Raw genomic sequence first — 20,711 nt, 5'->3', positions numbered from 1 at the left:
ATTTATTTCTGGAAAAGCGGAGAAATGCCCCACGGATGAACTGGGCCCAGTTCCTCCTATTTCTCTTTTCCTTCCACCTCTTTTCCCTCTTCTCCTTCTACCTCTTCGTTAGACTTGGAGGACCCGGGAGGTGGATCTCTTCCAGCTCGAGAATTATGATACAAACATACAAACATACAAAGTTTCTATTATTATTATTATTATTATTATTATTATTATTATTATTATTATTGTTATTTGAAACACAACAAGATGAGTACACAGCAAACAAGGTCACTCTGCTGTTGTATTGGACCTTCCCAAGTGTCTAGGACTGTGTCATGTATCGGTCCCAGTAGGGTGGCCTTTTGCAGCTGACAGATGGTAATTTTGTCAGCGCCGATTGTTTTTAAGTGCAGGCCAAGGTCTTGAGGCACTGCACCCAGTGTGCCGATCACCATTGGGACCACCTTGACTGGCTTGTGCTAGAGTCTTTGCATTTCAATCTTTAAATCCTCATATCGTGTATTATTATTAGATACACAGCAAGGTGAGTGCACAGCAAACAAGTTCACAATGCTAGTTTTTGGATTTGATCACACGTTGGACCCTTCCCAAATGTCTAGGACTGTGTAATGTATTGGTGAATAACGCATGCAGATCCGAATAGGTTGGCCTTTTGCAGCTGATGGTAATTTTGTCAACGCTGATTGTTTTTAAGTGCAGGCCAAGGTCTTTAGGCACTGCACCCGGTGTGCCAATCACCACTGGGACCAACTTGACTGGCTTGTGCCAAAGTCTTTGCAGTTTGCTATTATTATTATTATTATTATTATTATTATTGTATTGTCGAAGGCTTTCATGGCCGGGATCACTGGGTTGTTGTAGGTTTTTTCGGGTTACATGGCCATGTTCTAGAGGCATTCTCTCCTGACGTTTCGCCTGCATCTATGGCAAGCATCCTCAGAGGTAGTGAGGTCTGTTGAGTCCTTTGTCCCACCCTGGTTCTTCCACAGATATATAAACCCTTTTTGCTAGTTTCAACAGACCTCACTACCTCTGAGGATGCTTGCCATAGATGCAGGCGAAATGTCAGGAGAGAATGCCTCTAGAACATGGCCATATAGCCTGAAAAAACCTACAACAACCCATTATTATTATTATTTGCTACGCAGCAAGATCACGATTATGGCTATTGTATAGGATCACACGTCGGACACTTCACAAGTGTCTAGGCCTGTGTGATGTATCGGCGAATAATGTGTGCAGATCTGAATAGGATGGCCTTTTACAGCTGACAGGTGGTAATTTTGTCAGCGCCAATTGTTTTTAAGTACAGGCCAAGGTCTTGAGTCACTGCGCCCAGTGTGCCAATCACCACTGGGACCACCTTGACTTGGTTATGCCAGAATTATTATTATTACTACACAGCAAACAAGATCACTCTGCTGGCTGTTGTATTGGATCCTACGTCGGACACTTCCCAAATGCCTAGGACTGTGTGATGTATTGGTGAATAATGCTTGCAGATCCTAGTAGGGTGGTCTTTTGCAGCTGACAGGTGGTGATTTTGTCAGCACCAATTGTTTTTAAGTGCAGGCCAAGGTCTTGAGGCACTGCACCCAGTGTGCCGATCACCACTGGGACCACCTTGACTGGCTTGTGTTGAAGTATTTACAGATTATTATTATTATTATTATTATTATCATCATCATCATCATCATCAGAGCTTTCATAGAATCATAGAATCAAAGAGTTGGAAGAGACCTCATGGGCCATCCAGTCCAACCCCATTCTGCCAAGAAGCAGGAATATTGCATTCAAAGCACCCCTGACAGATGGCCATCCAGCCTCTGTTTAAAAGCTTCCAAAGAAGGAGCCTCCACCACACTCCAGGGCAGAGTTCCACTGCTTTGAAGGACATCTGTAAGGAAGGATCGAAAGATGTTTTCCTCCTGGCTGAAGGTTGCACTGGATGTCCCCTGGAAACTCTTCCAAGTCTAGGATTCTATTGTGTGTGTGTGTGTGTCAGGAGTGCTTTGAGAAAACTGCAAGTGGTTTCTGATGTGAGAGAGTTGGCCGTCTTCAAGAATGTTGCCTCGATGTTTTACCACTCTTGTGGGAGGCTTCTCTCATGTCGCTGCATGGGGAGCTGGAGCTGACAGAGGGAGCTCACCCAAGCTCTCCACGGTCTTCAGTCAACACAAGGGTTTAACCTATTGCGCCACTGTGGGCTCCTATTAGGATTCTATGATATTATGATATTTTTAACTGGGACTGCATGGCCATCTGTCAAGAGGCAGAATGTAGTGGGACTAGATGACCTTTAGGGCTCCCTTCCAACTCTAGTTCCTTCATCCCAGATGGGAAAAAAAATACAGTTTAGATACCCATCCTAAGAGGCCCGGGCAGAGAAAGGGACTGAACAAGGTCTGAATCCAGCAAGGTCTGAGTCCAGAGATACCTTTGCTCGCAATCCTCCTGCTCTTCGCATTGTCCTCCTTCTCCGGACAGGTGGCCGGCCGGATTGCATAATCCGATCAGGACAGGAATAGCTGCCTCAGCCTTATATAATCCTCCAATTGATGAAAGACAAGAGCGAGGAGAGAAACCTCCGGGTGAGCGTTGAAGGAAGGCGCCCAGGTGGGAAGAGTCAGGGGTCTCCATGGCCAGCCATGAAAGTTGGGAAGACACAACTGCTGCTTCTAAAAGGGCGAAGAAAGCCGCCTTTCCTCCCTGGGGTGGCTTGAATTAAGGCTTTCTTTATTACTCTTTATGATGTTTAGTAGCCATGCCTCATGTTTACTTGGCACCTCTGATGGACATGAATGTTGGGTCCGTTTGATGGACACTGTGTCCTTCCCCTGTGGTTTTTTTGAACTTCTGAAAGACATTGGTCACTCGTGATGTTTAGTGGACACTTCTGATGGACTGGGATTGTCTTACGGACATGCCTAGTGGACATTAAACACCTCTGGTGGATATTGGGTACTTCTGATGTTTGGAAGCCATGTCTGATGGTTAGTCGACCCCTCTGATTGGCATTGGGGCCCATCTGATGTTTTGTAGGCATCTCTGATGGACATTTGAGAAGTCTGATGGGCATTGAGGTCCATCTGATGTTTTGTAGGCATCTCTGATGGACATTGGGCATCTCTAATGGACATTGAGCATCTCTGATGGACATTGGGACTCATTTGATGTTTTCTAGGCATCTCTAATAAACATTGGGCATCTCAGATGAACATTGGGGCTCATCTGTTGTTTTGTAGGTATCTCTAATGGGCATTGGGGCCCACCTGATATTTCATAGGCATCTCTGATGGCCATTGGGCTTCTCTGATGGACATTGGGGCACACCTGATGTTTTGTAGGCATCTCTGATGGACATTGGAGAAGTCTGATGGACATTGAGGCCCATCTGATGTTTTGTAGGCATCGCTGATGGACATTGGAGAAGTCTGATGGACATTGAGGCCCATCTGATGTTTTGTAGGCATCGCTGATGGACATTGGACATCTCTAATGGACATTGAGCATCTCTGATGGACATTGGGGCCAACCAAATGTTTTATAGGCATCTCTCATGGACTGAGCATCTCTGATGGACATTGGGGCCAACCAGATGTTTTGTAGGCATCTCTGATGGACTGAGCATCTCTGATGGACATTGGGAATCACCTGATGTTTTCTAGGCATCTCTAATAGACATTTGGCATCTCAGATGGACATAGGGGCCCATCTGTTGTTTTGTAGGTATCTCTCATGGATTGAGCATCTCTGATGAACATTGGGACCCACTTGATGCTTTCTAGGCATCTCTAATAGACATTGGGCATCTCAGATGGACATAGGGGCCCATCTGTTGTTTTGTAGGTATCTCTAATAGACATTGGGTATCTCTAATGGGCATTGGGGCCCACCTGATATTTCATAGGCATCTCTGATGGCCATTGGGCTTCTCTGATGGACATTGGGGCTCACCTGATGTTTTGTAGGCATCTCTGATGGACATTGGAGAAGTCTGATGGGCATTGAGGCCCATCTGATGTTTTGTAGGCATCGCTGATGGACATTGGAGAAGTCTGGTGGACTTTGAGGCCCATCTGATGTTTTGTAGGCATCTCAGATGGACATTGGACATCTCTAATGGACATTGAGCATCACTTATCAGGAGTACCCCATGTCCATCTAAGATGCCTACTGTACATCGGAGATGTCCAATACCCATCAAATGTGCCCAGTGCCAATCAGACATGCCTGCCTAACATCAGATGGGCCCCAACCTATATCAAAGATGCCCAACATCCATCAAATATGCCCAATGCCAATCAGAGATGCCTACTGAACAGCAGATGGGCCCCAATGTTCATCAGACCTCTCCGATGTCCATCAGAGATGCCCAGTGCAAATCGGGGGTGCCTACTAAACATCACATGGGCCCCAATGTCCATCGGAAGAGCCTACTAAACATCAGAAGTGGCCAATAAACTTGTCTATAGATGGACCCAATATTCACTAGACCAGCTCATGGCCATCGAAAGTGTCCAGGCATGGCCCCCAAACATCAGAAGTAACCCAATATCCATCAGATGTGCCCAATATCCATCAGATGGCCTCAATGTCCATCAGGCATGTCCAGTGTCTATCAGAAGTGGTCAAATCACATCAGAAGGGCCCAGTGTCCATCAGACAGAACCAATGTTCACCAGATATGCCCCCATCTATTGGAAAGGCCCATTAAACACCAGACATGGCTACTAAACATCAGAAGTACCCAATGTCCATCCGATGTGCCCAATGTCCATCAGAGATGCACAATATTCATCAGATGTTGCCAGTGTCCATGAGAGATGCCTACTAAGCCTCAGATGGGTCCCAATGTCCCTCCCCATTCCCAAAAGGTATTTTTATCCCTTCCTTGAAGAGAAAGTCAGGAAGGAGTCACGTTGCTTGGCAACGACTATGTTTCTGGGCCTGAAAACATGCACAATCGCAGCAGCAGCAGCATCCTCTCCTCTCCTGGCTCCCCATCTTGGCTTCTAAGCCCAGTTGGAGATCACTAGGCTGACCGGGGGCTGGGTTGCTAAGCAACGGGAGACAGCTGCCAATCAATGCAAGAGGAGGCACAGCCGTGTGGGCAGAGCCCCCTTTTTTAAAATTGCGGGCAGCATTTCCACTGCAGATGAAACTTGTAACAAAACTCCAAGCTGGGCTTCCTCCATGAGGTCCTCTCTAGGCATTTCCTTGTTCTTCCAGCCTGACTCTGTGGCATCCTTCTGCTGGATGCTGACCATAGAGTCAGATTGGATGACCTAGCAATGCCTAGAAAGAACTTCCTAGGTCCTGCAGTGCAGCACTATGGTATGCTCTCACCGTCTGTCTATCTGTCTGTCTGTCTGTCTGTCTGTCTGGCCGCCTGTCCGTCCGTCCGTCCGTCCATCCATCCATCCATCCATCCATCCATCCATCCATCCATCCATCTATCATCCTATCCATCCATTCATCCCTCCATCTATCTGTCATCCCATCTATCTATCTATCTATCTATCTATCTATCTATCTATCTATCCACCCATCTATCCATCCATTCATCCTCCCATCTACCTATCCATTTATCTATCCACCCACTCACCCACCCACCCATCATTCTACCTACTTATCCATCCATCCATCCATCTACCTATTCATACACCCACCCACCTATCATTCTACCTACCAACCTATCAATCTACCTATCTGTCTATCCATCCGTCCTTCCATCTACCCATCCACCCATCTATTCTTCTACCTACCTACATACCTATCCATCCATCCATCCATTCTTCCATCTGCCTATCTATACATGCATCCATCTATCCTTCCATCTACCTTTCTATCCATTCATCCATCTATCTATCCCTCTATCCATCTATCTATCTATCCATCCATCCATCTATAATTCTACCTACCTATCCATCCATCCATCCATTCACCCATCCATCCATCTATTGTTCTACCTACCTATCAATCCATCCTTCCATCTACCTATCTATACATGCATCCATCTATCCTTCCATCTACCTTTCTATCCATCCATCTATCTATCCCTCTATCTATCTATCTATCTATCTATCTATCTATCTATCTATCCACCTACCTACCCATCCATCCATCCATCCATCCATCCATCTATCAATCTATAATTCTACCTACCTACCTACCTATCTATCCATCCATCCCTCCATCTCATCTACCCAACCATCTTTCCGTTTGTCTACCCGTTCCATCTATCTGCCTGTCTCCATCTCTCCATCCGTGTTGTTGATTATATTTAAAGTATTGTTTTATTTTTTGCTGGTTGAGGGTGCTAGTTGTTTGCATTCTGATTAATTGAAGGTTAATGATAATAATCATAATCATAATAGACTATGACATGTGTCACTCCCCAAAAATGCCCGCCATTGGACTTGTGTGGCCATCCGTCCCTTCTCCTGGATTTTGCTGGATGTGGGAGAAGCGGCCATTGTGTGCAGCGGGGGAGAGTGGCAACCTATGGAACACCCCCCGCCTCCCCGGTGGCTTATCTGTGTGTGTCGCTGCGCATAAGGGATCCACTGGCATTTTCCAGATTTAGACGCTCTGAGGTCAGGGCTAAATCGGCAGCGGAGCAGAAAGACGCGGCTGGAACTGGAAGGGAAAAGGTCAGGCACGGCATTGTCTCTCCTGGGTTCAGCCAGAAATAGGACCGGGAAAGGGAACGTGGGATCACGGTAGGGACCCCCAAAGGCCATCCAGTCCAGCCCCCTTCTGCCGTGCAAAAAGACACAATCTGAGCCCTCCCGACAGACGCCCATCCAGCCAATACTTAACCTTCCAAGGAGCCCCAAAGGTCATCTAGTCCAGGGAGGACTACACAATCAAACCCTTCCTGACAGATGGCCAACCAACCTCAGATCAGGTTGCACCTAAATCAGTGATGGGCAACCTTTTGAGCTTGGTGTGTCAAAATTTGCCAAAAACCTGACCATAACTTGGGTGGGGTGTCAACTTTGAGAAAAAAATACATGTAATTTTGCAATATTTATAGTTTAAATAAGAAAAAATGTATATTCCATGCTGAGTTATGGAGTGAACAATGCTCAAACGTGCAGATGTTAAATTTGCAAAGCCTTTTACAAATCTAAGGATGGAATTAGATTGGCTCTTATAAGGTGTACTTCTCTGTGTGAGGCCGCATGTGGCCACGTGTCATCAAAAATAGCCATGCGTGTCAGTGCTGACACGCATGTCATAGGTTTACCATCACGGACCTAAATGGTTGAATTGATGCAGCTTGACACTGCCGTTGCTCAAGACTGGGATTTGTAGTTTGCACTCTTTTGTGGTGAAGTCTTGCAAAACGACCACTTCTGGAAATCGTTGTGGTGCATCTACGTTGTGGAATTAAAGCGGTATAAAACTGCATCAATTCCACAATGTAGATGCACCACAATGATTCCTGGGAGTGGTCCTTTGGAGGTAAGGTTGCCCCCTAAACTGGGAAGAGGTTGGGGTCCAGCTCTCCCTTTTCTTTCCTTCTGTTCTCCTTCTGCAAACTAAACAGATCCAGGCAAAGAAGGAGAAGGAGAAGAAGAGTCGCCTTGCTTGCTAAAAGGGCCGCATGAAAGATTAATCACTTCCCGGTAAGCGAGACGTCACTGGGACAAAGCCCCGGCTATTGACTGAGGCAGGACTGGAAATCTGAGACGCCGTCCCTTCCCTCGATGGAAAATCGGCATCCACATCAAAACCAAAAACTGAACCCTATGCAGACGGAGGACTTTGGGGTGGGCGACCTAAAGGATGTATTGTCAAAGGCTTTCATGGCCGGAATCACTGGGTTGTTGTAGGTTTTTCCGGGCTATATGGCCATGTTCTGGAGGCAATTTTTCTCCTGACGTTTCGCCTGCAGGCGAAACGTCAGGAGAAAAATTGCCTCCAGAACATGGCCATATAGCCCGGAAAAACCTACAACAACCCGACCTAAAGGATGCCTGTTTTCTTACGTTGTTCTTCCAATCCCAGCTCAGCCATTTAACACACTCTTATCCCTCAAACCCATGTAAATAATAGTATTATGGACTTGGAAGGGATCCCAAGGGTCATCCAGTCCAACCTCCTTATTGCAGCCACGCAGGAAAAGCACAACCAAAGCCCTCCCAACAGATGGCCATCCAAACTATAATAATAATAATAATAATAATAATAATAATAATAATAATAATAATATCCTCAAGTTGGAAGAGACCCCAAGGGTCATCCAATCCAACCCCTTTTGGCTAGGCAGGAAGACACCATCCAAACCCACCCGACAGATGCCCATAAAAGCTCTGTTGGAAGAGATCCCAAGAGTCATCCAGTCCAACCCTTTTCTTTCTGCCAGACAGGAAAAGCACAATCAAAGGCCATCCAACAGATGGCCATCCAAACTATAATAATAATAATAATAATAATAATAATAATAATAATAATAATAATACATCACACAGTCCTAGACGCTTGGGAAGTGTTTGACTTGTGATTTTGTGATACGAAATCCAGCATATAGATCTCGTTTGCTGTGACATACTGTGCTTTTGTGTCAGTAAAATAATAATAATAATAATAATAATAATAATAATACATCACACAGTCTTAGACGCTTGGGAAGTGTTCAACTCGTGATTTTGTGATACAAAATCCAGCATATAGATTTTGTTTGCTGTGTCATACTGTGCTTTTGTGTCAATAATAATAATAATACATCACACAGTCCTACACACTTAGGAAGTGTCCGACGTGTGATCCAATGCAACAACCAGCAGAGTGATCTTGTCTGCTGTGGACTCAACTTGTTCTGTTTCAATTATTATTATTATTATTATTATTATTATTATTATAAAATCCTCAAGTTGGAAGAGACCCCAAGGGTCATCCAATCCAACCCCCTTCTTTCTGCCAAGCAGGAAAAGCACAATCAAAGCTCTCCCAACAGATGGTTATCCAAGCTCCAACAACAACAACAACAATGCAAAGACTCAAGCCAGTCAAGGTGGTCCCAGTGGTGATCAGCACATTGAGTGCAGTGCCTAAAGACCTTGGCTTGAACTTAAAGACAATCGGCACTGACAATATTACCCATCTGTCAGCTGCAAAAGGCCACCCGGCTCGGATCTGTGTGCATTATTCCCCGATACATCACACAGTCCTAGGCACTTGGGAAGTGTCCGACGTGTGATCCAATACAACAGTCAGCAGAGTGACCTTGTTGTGTAGCTAATAATAATAATAATAATAATAATAATAATAATAATAATAATAGAACTGCAAAGACTCTGGCACAAGCCAGTCAAAGTGGTCCCAGTGGTGATCGGCACACTGGCTGCAGTGCCTCAAGACCTTGGCTTCCATCTATCTATCCATCCATCCATCCATCCATCCATCTATCTATCCATCTATACATCCATCCATCCATTCATCCATCCATCCATCCATCCATCCATCCATCTATACATCCATTTATCCATCCATCCCTCCATCCATCTATCCATCTATACATCCTCCATCCATCTATACATCTCATCCATCCCTCCATCCATCTATCCATCCATCCATCTATCCATCTATACATCAATTTATCCATCCATCCATCCATCCATCCATCTATACATCTATACATCCATTTATCCATCCATCCATCCATCCATGTATTTATTTATTTATTTATCTTTGCTCTTGCAGGCTTCAACAGATCAGCTCCAGAAAGCCTTCTATTCCTCAAGGAAGCCATTGCTTTTGGAGAGAAGAGCAGACCATACCTTCATGAATCCCATCTCAAGGTGGATGGGTCCCATCTTCTGAGTGGTGAGTGCCTGGAATATGGAAAATGGAGGGGTTTTGTGCCTATAATGTGTGGATCGAAGCATCAAGGGATGTTTTATGCATGGCCGCGTTCCTTTTTTCACAAGGCAGCTAGAAAGGCCAATGCGATTCTAGGCTGCATGAATAGGAGTCTCGTCCTGAGCCAAGAGTGTGATGCAGCAGCGAAAAAGGCCAATGTGATTCTAGTTTCATGCCAACATGGAGGGAAGTAATATAAGATACGACTTGACAATCGTATTAAAGGGACCTCAAGCTGAACCTGAGCCAAGAGTGTGCTGCAGCAGCAAAAAAGGCCAATGCGATTCTAGGCTGCGTCAAGAGGACTATAGTGAGCTTTGGTCATCTCTAGACATATTCATGACCTTCTTCAATTTTGGTGCCCAGAACATAAAAAACCAGAATAGGATGGGACAATGACTTTGGACATCAATTCCTAAGGATGCAGCCTGGAATTGCATTGGCTCTCCAGGTGCGGTTGGGCAAGTCACACTCTCTCAGCCTCAGAGGAAGGCAAGGGCCAACCTCCTCTGGAGAATCCTTGCTAAGAACACCCCGTGATACTTTCTTTTCAGGTCGCCATCGCGTTTCACAATTGAACAAAGGGATCAACACATATGTTTTCCTAAAAAGCCCCATTTTTAAGTAGTTCAGAGTGCAAAGCGGAGTGCTCAAGTCTCTGCCACGTTGGGGGTGGATCCCCTGTGGAAAACGGAGAGGATGTTCCTCCTGGGCACCTTGAGTGGCATGCAGCCGAAGCCAAAGGCCCCGTAATTGGGGTCGGGGAGGTCGGCCGCGCAACGGGTCCAGCTCTCCTGGCCCACCTCCCAGTAATGGATGGCGCTGGAGTAGCGGTCGTAGCTGTCCCCGCCAAAGACGTAGATCCGCTTGCGCCAGCGGACGACGCCCGGGTAGGAGATGGCGATGGGGAGCGGCGGGACGCACACCTCCGGGCGCACGGCTCCGTCCGGGCCAAGGCAGAGGCAGCGCGGGGTGAAGCGGCGGCCCTCGGGGCTCCCGTCCCCCACCAGGCCACCAATGACCAGGATGGAGTGGCCCAAGGCCAGGACGCTGGCCTCGTAGAACTCAAACGCCACGGGGACCTAGAACCAGAGAATCACAGAGTTGGAAGAGATGCCATGGCTCATCCAGTTGTCTACATGATGTGTTTACATCCCTATCTATCTATCTATCTATCCATCCATCCATCCACCTATCCCTCCATTCATCCATCTACCTATTAATCCATCCATCCATCTATCCATCTATCCATCCATCCATCCATCCCTCTCCCTCTCTCCCCTCTCTCTATCATCTATCTATCCATTCATCCATCCATCCACTTATTCATCCCTCCCTCCATCCATCTATCTATCATCTATCCATCCATCCATCCATCCATCCATCCATCCATCCATCCATCTATCCATCCCTCTATCTCTCTCTCTCTATCCATCTCTCTCTCTCTATCCATCCACCTATCCATCCACCTATTCATCCACCTATTCATCCACCCATCCATCCCTCCCTCTATCTATCCATCCATCCATCCATCCATCTATCCATCCACCTATTCATCCATCCATCCATCCATCCATCCATCCGTCTTTCTCTCTCTCTCTCTCATCTATCCATCCACCCATCCCTCCATCCCTCCCTCCCTCCATCTATCATCTATCATCCATCTATCTATCTATCTATCTATCTATCTATCTATCTATCTATCTATCCACCTATTCATCCATCCCTCCATCCCCCCCTCTCTATCCATCCACCTATTCATCCATCCATCCCTCCCTCCCTCTATCCATCCATCTATCCATCCACCTATCCATCCATCCATCCATCCGTCTTTTTCTCTCTCTCTCTCTCTCTCTCTCTCATCTATCCATCCCTCCATCCCTCCCTCCATCTATCATCTATCATCTATCTATCTATCCATCCATCCACCTATTCATCTATCCATCCATCTATCCATCCCTCCACCCCCCCCCTCTCTCTCTCATCTATCCATCCATCCATCTATATCATACAATCACAGAGTTGGAGGGGACCCCAAGGACCATCCAGTCCAGCCCCCTTATCTATGTAATGTGTTTACATATCGATCTATACATCCATCCATCTATTGATATCATGGAATCAGAGTTGGAAGAAACTCCAAGGGCCATCCAGTCCACCCCCTTATCTATGTAATGTGTCTGTCTTTCCATCCATCCATTTATCCATCCATCCACCCACCCATCTATTGATGTCATAGAATCACAGGGTTGGAAAAGAGCCAAGGGTCATCCAGTCCAGCCCCTTTGTCTGTGTAATGTGTTTAGAACTCTACCTGTTTATCTTTCTATCCATCCATCCATCCATCCATCTAGCTGTCTATCCGTCCATCCGTCTGTCCATCCATCCATTCATCCGTCCGTCCATCCATCCATCCATCCATATCATAGAGTGGCCATCCAGTCCAACTAGCTGTATGTATGTATGTATCTATCTATCTATCTATACCTAAGAAGCCTATCTATCCATCTATTCATCCATCCAATATCATAGAATTAAAGTTGGAAGAAACTCCAAGGCCATCAAGTCCAAACCCCTTATCTATGTGATTTGTTTACATATCTATCTGTCTGTCTGTCTATCAACATATCCATCTATCTATATCATAAATCACAGATTTGGAAAAGACCCCAGGGGCCATTCAGTACAACCCCTTTATCTATGTAATATACATATCTGTCTATCCATCTATCCATCTGTCTGCATAATAAATTATGGAGTTGAAAGGGAACCCAAGGACCATCCAGTTCAACCGCCTGTATGTATATATGTATGTATGCATGCATATGTGTGTATATGTATGCATATGTGTGTGTGTGTGTATGTGTGCATATATATAAAGCCAAGAGTTAGTGGGACCCCAAGGCCCATCCAGTCCAACCCTATGTATTTTCCAGCTGCTGCGCCACACTATGGGCTCATGTTCACTTTGTGATCTACCAAGACTCCTAGATCCTTCGTCACTTCTTTCCAGAATGAAGAAAGAGGAGCCATTGGGAAGTACCCTTTGGGTTCGGATAGTCAACCAATTCCCAATCCACCGAAAGAATCTAGTAAAATATGGGCTAGACGGCAGCATGATTTTACCAGCTTCTTTGGGGAAATCTCATGGGGAACCTTGTCTCAAGGGGCCTAACTGAAATGGAGATATACTACATCCACTGCATTCCCTGCATCTACCAAGCTTGTAACAAGAGATAAGATTCATGTGGCATGTCTCGTTTTGGAGATATCCCTCCCATTTTGCAAAGTTGACCCACACGCCCCCTATTCCAACTCATGGAGAAAGCTTACCTCAGTCCACTGACTTGATCCCACGTCATAAACCAGGAATCCCCGGTGTGGGATCGGGACTTCAGAGTCCCCCATCTCCCCGCCGATGAGATACAGTTTGCCCCGGAGTGCCAACGAAGAAAAATACGTTAATGCGAAAGGGAGGCTGGCGATGGGGGCCCATTCTTCTCCGACAAGGTCATAACTCTCTGCACAAACCAGGCTCCCAGTGATGTCCCATCCACTGGCAACATACAGCTTTTTCCGGCACACCAGGAAAGCATGTCCAGCTCGAGCTGCGGACATGGACGGCAACTGAGTCCAGCAGCTTCCGATCGTATCGTAGACCTGCAAGGCGTCCGAATAGGAGCCGTCCAAACGCTGCCCGCCAGTGATGTAGAGCTTGTGGCCGACGGAGACGCAACTGGGGGACGTCAAGGTCTTGAGGTCGGGGAGCTGCTCCCAGCGTTCGACAGAAGGGTCAAAGAAGTGGACGTGGGAATCCAGCTCCTCGTCACCCACGTTCACCGCACTCCACTTCGGAAGCCCCACGCAGACCACCCCATCGTGGTACATGCCCCGCCGCAGGCCTCGGCTCGCCCACAGTCGTTCCTCCACACTCAGCTCTTCCCAAGGGAGGCACACACTTTCGTACGACTCTTCCATTTCGGCGCGGACCTCAACGAGTTCCTTGGGGCTCAGCAGCGCGAGGCGGACTTGGTCCATCAGAAAAGGCAGTTTCGGCAACCGCTCAGCCTGGCGGTGCATGACCCACCGGCGCACGGCACGGTACACAATCATTTCAGACTCCACGGCTAAGCTATCCAAGACTATGATGCTCATCAGGACACTGAAGTCCAAGGCCTGGAAAGCAGGAAACTCTGAGATCTGATCGAAATGGATGGCAACGTGGTGGGAAGCTGGGCGAAGGAGAGGACGGTGGTTATGGGAATGCGCCAGGACATAGAGCTCCAGGCAGTTCCAGACGGAAATCCTCCCTCTGAAGAACCTGCCATAGAAACAAAACAGCAAAAGCACCATCTGAATATGGATAGGAAGACCGGATACAGAGACCAACACTGGATACGGAGACTGGATACAGAGAACCATACTGGATACACAGACCAGATACAGAGAGTGACCATGTTGGGAAGTGACCATGTTGGTGAGCAGCTTCCTTATCATTGTTTTGGATTTCAACAGGAAGGAATATCAGGTACAGGAGAGTCTCACTTATCCGACGTAAATAGACTGTCGGAAGGTCGGATAAACGAAAATGTTGGATAATACGGAGACTCCAACTGTTACCCATCTGACATGGCACTAGACACCTAGAATACTAACAACAGGGACTCAAAGAGTTAAGGCAAGGCATCACCCTGGGGCTTGATGGACCCAGCAGGAAGTGCCCAGACGCGGAAGAGGAGCGTGGAAATCACAGAGGGAAGGAGGGAGGATGCATCCACTTCCGGTCCTACCTCTTTCCCCCCTTTCCTCCTCCGTGTCTTGGCTTTTTTCACTTATTGGGAATGGAAAGAGAGTTGAGGAAATGTGCTCCTTTAATTGAAGAGGAAACGCTCGAGGAAAAGGGAAGCGTCAGATAAGATGGAATGTCAGATAAACAAAAATGTCGTATAATACGGAGTCTCCTACTTTTACCCATTTGACACCTAGAATGCTAACTACAGGGACTCAAAGAGTTAAGGCAAGGCAATGCCCCGGGGCTTGATGGACCCAGCAGGAAGTGCCTGGATGCGGAAGAGGAGTGTGAAAATCACAAAGGGAAGGAGGGAGGACACTTCCGCTTCCGGTCCTGCCTCTTTTCCGCCTTTCCTCTCCTCCTCCTAGTCTTTCCTTTTCCACTTATTGGGAATGGAGAGAGAGTTTGGAAGCATGCCTTTAATTGAAGGGGAAATGCTGGAGGAAAAGAGGAGCGTCGGATAAGACGGAATGTCGGATAAGCGAAGGTCGAATAAGCGAGACTCTACTGTACTACACTGACAAAATAAAAATACACAAGCACAGGATGGATGACACTTGGCTTGGAAATAATCCTCAGGAAAGGGATCTAGGGGTCTTAGTCGACCACAAGCTGAACACGATCCAAGTACCTGGTGATAACCTCTAGTGCGGACGCTATTTGGAGCCTGCTGGCCGCTGCGAAGAGTTCTTCCGCCTCTTGTTCCTGGAAGGGCAGCGCTCCTGTGTAGACGTAACCCAGCAGGGTCTGGAGGGAAGTGGCAGGCAAATCCATGAGCACAATCTCGCTCTCCCGAGATTCCCGGAAGGTGCTGGAGAACATGCGCTGGAAGTAGAGGCTGACAGAAGCCAGGAGCGTCCTGTCGGGAACAAGAGGAAAAGAGGTGGTAGAAGGGACCAAAGTCCGGAGACAACATGATAAACATGAGCTTCATTTAGTGACTGACAGGCCTACCAGTGCTTGACTGAGGATTCCCACCCCTAGGTACTTAAATCTACAGACCTATGGATCTTATTTCCTAGTAGCTGCCATTTTCTGGATCTGGAAGGATTGCCCAAAGTGAGAATCTTGGTTTTCTGGGGATTAATTGTAAAATGCTCCTGTTGGGAATAGTTAACAAATATTTGGGCTCATCTTAGGCCGATGGGTGTCCTGGACAGAATTACCACATCGTCGGCATAGCACTTTTTGGCTATGATCAAGTGTTGTTCTTTTGTAGTGGTGGGCTAACCCACTCTGGATCATCTGATTCTAGAGTTGGAAGAGAACCCCAGGACTAATTTTGTGAGTGGTTCTAGTTTCTGACTCTGGGTTCTGCCCACCTGTGGCAAGGGAATCTTTTCCCTTCGGCTACCAAGGTGACATCGCAGAGCTCTTGCTGCTGATACAACCGCTTGATACCTGCTGGGACAGAGGAAAAGATGCCTTTAGGGCCAATTGCTGGACCCATGTTGGGACCCACTGCTGTGGAAAAACAAAAGGGAAGGAAGGAAGGAAGGAGAAAGAGAGGGAAGGAAGGAAGGAAGGATGAAAGGGTGGAAGGGAAGGAGGAAGGGAAGAGAGAAGTAAGGAAGGTAGGAAGAGAAGGATGGAATAAAGGAAAAAAGGAAGGGTGGAAGGAAATGGAAGGAGGGGAGGGAGGAAAGAGGGAAGGAGGGATGGAAGGAAGGAAGGAGAAAGAGAGGGAAGGTGGGAGGGTAGAAAGAAGGAAGGAAAGATGAAAGGGTGGAAAGGAAGGAAAGAGAGAAGTAAGGAAGGGAGGAAGAGAAGGGAGGCAGGATGGAAGGAAATGGAAGGAGGGGAGGGAGGAAAGAGGGAAGGAAAGACAAAAGGGAGGGAAGGAAGGAGAGATGGAAGGAAGGAAGGAGAAAGAGAGGGAAGGCGGGAGGGTAGAAAGAAGGAAGGAAAGATGAAAGGGTGGAAAGGAAAGAGGAAGGAAAGAGAGAAGTAAGGGAGGGAGGAAGAGAAGAAAGGCAGAACGGAAGGAAATGGAAGGAGAGGAGGGAGGAAAGAGGGAAGGAAAGACAAAAGGGAGGGAAGGAAGGAAGGAGGGACGGAAGGAAGGAGGGAGAAAGAGAGAGGGAAGGTGGGAGGGAGGAAAGATCGAAGGAAGGAAGGACGAAAAGGTGGAAGTGAAGGAGGAAGGAAAGAGTGAAGGAAGGGAGGAAGGAAGGAAGGAAGGAAGGAAGGAGAAAGAGAGAGGAAGGGAGGAAAGAGGGAAGGAAGGAAGGACGAAAGGTGGAAGTGAAGGAGGAAGGAAAGAGAGAAGGAAGGAAGGACGAAAAGGTGGGAGTGAAGAAGGAAGGAAAGAGAGAAGGGAGGAAGCAAGGAAGAGAAAGATGGAAGGAAGGAAGGGTGGAAGGGAATGGAGGGAGGGAGGGAAAGAAAGAAAGACAAAAGAGAAGGAAGGGGAGAGGGAAGGCGGGAGGGAGGAAAGAGGGAAGGAAGGAAGGACAAAAGTGTGGAAGCGGAGGAGGAGGGAAAGAGAGAAGGAAGGAAGCGAGGAAGAGAAAGATGGAAGGAAGAAAGGGTGGAAGGGAATGGAGGGAGGGAGGGAAGAGGGAAGGAAAGACAAAAGAGAAGGAAGGAGAGAGGGAAGGCGGGAGGGAGGAAAGAGGGAAGGAAGGAAGGACAAAAGTGTGGAAGCGGAGAAGGAAGGAAAGAGAGAAGGAAGCGAGGAAGAGAAAAATGGAAGGAAGGATGGAAGGGAACGAAGGGAGGGAAGAGAGAGAGAAGGAAGGAGGGAGGGAAGGAGGGAGGGAAGGAAAGAGATAAGGAAGGAAGGAAGGAAGGAAGGAAGGAAGGAAGAAAGGGCGAAAGGATGGAAAGGAAGGAATGAGGGATGGAAGGAGAAAGAGGGAGCTAAGGGAGGAAGTAAGGAAAGAAAGAGAGAAGGAAGGAAGGATAGGATGGTGAAAGAGAAGAGCCCAAGGGGCCACATCCGGCCCACGGGCCAGTGTTTGCCCATACCTGTGCTATCGAGACCTATCGTTCTGGGCAGGGAAAGCTGTCCCTTACCTTGCTTAATGTACTGCTTTAGAGACAGAGGGCTGGTTTGGACGCTGCCCGACTCCATTCCTGCGTTTGGTGGAGGCTCTGCAGCCTTCATCATCATCATGCGAGAAGCCTAACGAAGAGAAAACCCTGTGAGTTTTAGGCCCCAATGAGAACTCGGGCCTTGATCTGAGGAAGGAGAAGAAGGATGGGACACCCAAAGAGGGGTGAAGGAGAAGGCCCCAACCCTTAAGACGTCAGAGAAGTTGGTGGTTCGGTTCTCCTCCTCCTCCTTCTCCTCCTCCTCCTCCTCTTCATGGTGTTGAATCAGGCCCGGGGCTTCCCTTCAGGGATGCTCCTGCCATGCGGTCCGTTCCCTGGAGCGTCTCCTAGCAACCGCCTCCCTCCCTGGAGCGTCTCCTAGCAACGCAGCACCAGAGGTGGTACACAACCGCCTCCAGCCCATCCAAGGGGCAACGCGCCAAGGGAGGGTTTCCCTTCTCGGGTGTCAAATTCTACATGTCGTAGAACCATAAAGTTGGGGGCGAAACCCAACCCAATCCTATTCTGCCAGGGAGGAAGGCACCATCCAAGCCCTCCTGACAGATGGCCAGCCAGCTGCTGTTGATAAACCTCTAGAGAAAGGAACTCCACCACACTCCCCAGGCATATAGTCCACTAGAGTCAGAAGGGATCCAGTCCAAATAACTTCTGCCAGGCAGGAAGACACCATCAAAGCCCTCCCGACAGATGGCCATCTGGCCTCTGCTTAAGAGCCTTCAGAGATGGACTCCAAGGTGGCAACATCAAACTACAAGAGAGGAGATTCCATCTGAACATGAGGAAGAACTTCCTGACTGTGAGAGCCGTTCAGCAGTGGAACTCTCTGCTCCAGAGTGTGGTGGAGGCTCCTTCTTTGGAAGCTTTTAAACAGAGGCTGGATGGCCATCTGTCAGGGGTGATTTGAATGCAACATTCCTGCTTCTTGGCAGAATGGGGTTGGACTGGATGGCCCAGGAGGTCTCTTCCAACTCTTTGATTCTATGATTCTATGAACATATTCCGCTATTGAGCAGCCGAAACAGGTGGAATCTCTTTTCCTCACATTTGAATCCAATATTAGATGGAATCTGGTGCATTTAGGCCCCTGGCATTGGGGGTCTCCTATTTATTATTATTATTATTATTATTATTATTATTATTATTATTATTATTATCAGTCGTAGTAGTAGTAATAGTAGTAGTAAGCTGTTAGCCCCAGCTTCGGTCAACCTAGCAGTTCGAAAACATGCAAAGATCAATAGGTACCGCACCTATGGGAAGGTAAGGGCGCTTCATGCAGTCATGCTGGCCACATGACCTTGGAGGCGTCTATGTACAACGCCAGCTATTCTATTATAGCCTTATATTATTATACTATCTATGGACAACACCAACTATTCTATTATAGCCTAATATTATTATATTATCTTTTTATATATTATATTATATTATATTATATTATATTATATTATCCATATATTGGGGCCGCAGTGACACAGCGAGTTAAACTGCTAACCTGCTTAACTTGCTGACCAGAATGTCAGCAGTTCAAATCCGTGGGACAGAGTGAGCTTCCGTTGTTAACCCCAGCTTCTGCCCACCTAGCAGTTCGAAAACATGCAAATGTGAGTAGATCAATAGGTACCGCAGCTGTGGGAAGGTAACGGTGCCTCATACATTTATGCTGGCCACATGACCTTGGAGGCATCTATGGACAACAACAGCTATTCTATTATAGCCTTATATTATTATATTATCTATCTATATTATAGTATAGTATATTTATATTATATTATCCATATATTGGGGCCGCAGTGGCACAGCAAGTTAAACTGCTAAGCTGCTGAACTTGCTGACAGGAAGGTCAGCAGTTCAAATCCGCGGGACAGAGTGAGCTCCCGTTGTTAACCCCAGCTTCTGCCCACCTAGCAGTTCGAAAACATGCAAATGTGAGTAGATCAATAGGTACCGCAGCTGTGGGAAGGTAATGACGCTCCATGCAGTCATGCTGGCCACATGTCCTTGGAGGCGTCTATGGACAACACCAGCTATTCTATTATAGCCTTACATTATTATATTATCTCTATCTATCTATCTTTCTATATATGATAGTATAGTATATTTATATTATATTATCCATATATTGGGGGCGCAGTGGTGCAGCTGTGGCGCTCCATACAGTCATGCTGGCCACATGACCTTGGAGGCGTCTATGGACAATACCAGCTATTCTATTATAGCCATATATATATATATATATATATATATATATAGTATATTTGTATTATATTATCCATATCTTGGGGCCACAGTGGCACAGCGGCTTAAACTTCTAAGCTGCTGAACTTGCTGACCAGAAGGTCAGCAGTTCAAATCTGTGGGACAGAGTGAAATCCCGTTGTTAACCCCAGCTTCTGCCAACATAGTAGTTCAAAAACATGCAAATGTGAGAAGATCAGTAGGTACCGCTTCTGCTGGAAGGTAATGATGCTCCATGCAGTCATGCTGGCCACATGTCCTTGGAGGTGTCTATCGACAACATCAGCTCATTGGCTTAAAAATGGAGATGAACACCAACTTCCCAGAGTCAGATATGACTGGACTTAATGTTAGAGGAACACCTTTACCTTTACTACTACTACTAGTAGTAAGGAGATTCCATCTGAACATGAGGAAGAACTTCCTGACTGTGAGAGCCGTTCAGCAGTGGAACTCTCTGCCTCGGGAGTGTGGTGGAGGCTCCCTCTTTAAACAGAGGCTGGATGGCCATCTGTCAGGGGTGCTTTGAATGCAGTATTCCTGCTTCTTGGCAGGGGGAGGGACTGGATGGCCCATGAGGTCTCTTCCAACTCTAGGATTCTATGATTCTATGTTTATTTATACCCACAAGGGGACTCAAAACGGCTATGTATCTATTATTAGTATTAGTAGTATCCTTAGTATCCTTGCCTTCGGGCTAAGAGAGGAGGTATATAAATATGGTAAATAAATAAATACATAAATA

The 20,711-nt window shown here is 46.9% G+C and overlaps 2 protein-coding genes across 4 annotated transcripts in view; one reads left to right on the top strand and one right to left on the bottom strand.

Moving 5' to 3' along the window:
- SRRM3 (serine/arginine repetitive matrix 3) overlaps positions 1-20,711 on the top strand; it is an 84,831-nt gene that overhangs the window by 7,909 nt on the left and 56,211 nt on the right. For 2 of the 3 annotated variants that reach the window (XM_067472165.1, XM_067472167.1), the window contains exon 2: positions 9,721-9,843. The gene's annotated coding sequence lies outside the window, so the exon portion shown is untranslated. Of the gene's footprint in view, positions 1-6,604; positions 6,663-9,720; positions 9,844-20,711 lie in introns of those variants that run through there. The other variant, XM_067472166.1, reaches the window with a different exon arrangement.
- LOC132763813 (kelch-like protein 20) lies at positions 10,530-17,792 on the bottom strand. Its single transcript, XM_060757644.2, has 5 exons — positions 17,690-17,792; positions 15,994-16,072; positions 15,303-15,530; positions 13,213-14,200; positions 10,530-10,961 (listed from the first exon to the last, which is right to left on the bottom strand). The coding sequence occupies exons 1-5, from the start codon at positions 17,787-17,789 to the stop codon at positions 10,530-10,532; spliced, it is 1,827 nt and encodes a 608-aa protein (XP_060613627.2). The 5' UTR covers positions 17,790-17,792.

The sequence above is a fragment of the Anolis sagrei genome, chromosome 11 (assembly GCF_037176765.1).
Source record: "Anolis sagrei isolate rAnoSag1 chromosome 11, rAnoSag1.mat, whole genome shotgun sequence".
NCBI lineage: Eukaryota > Metazoa > Chordata > Lepidosauria > Squamata > Dactyloidae > Anolis > Anolis sagrei.
Note: the sequence above shows the minus strand (reverse complement) of the source record. Positions and strands in the feature narration are given on the sequence as shown.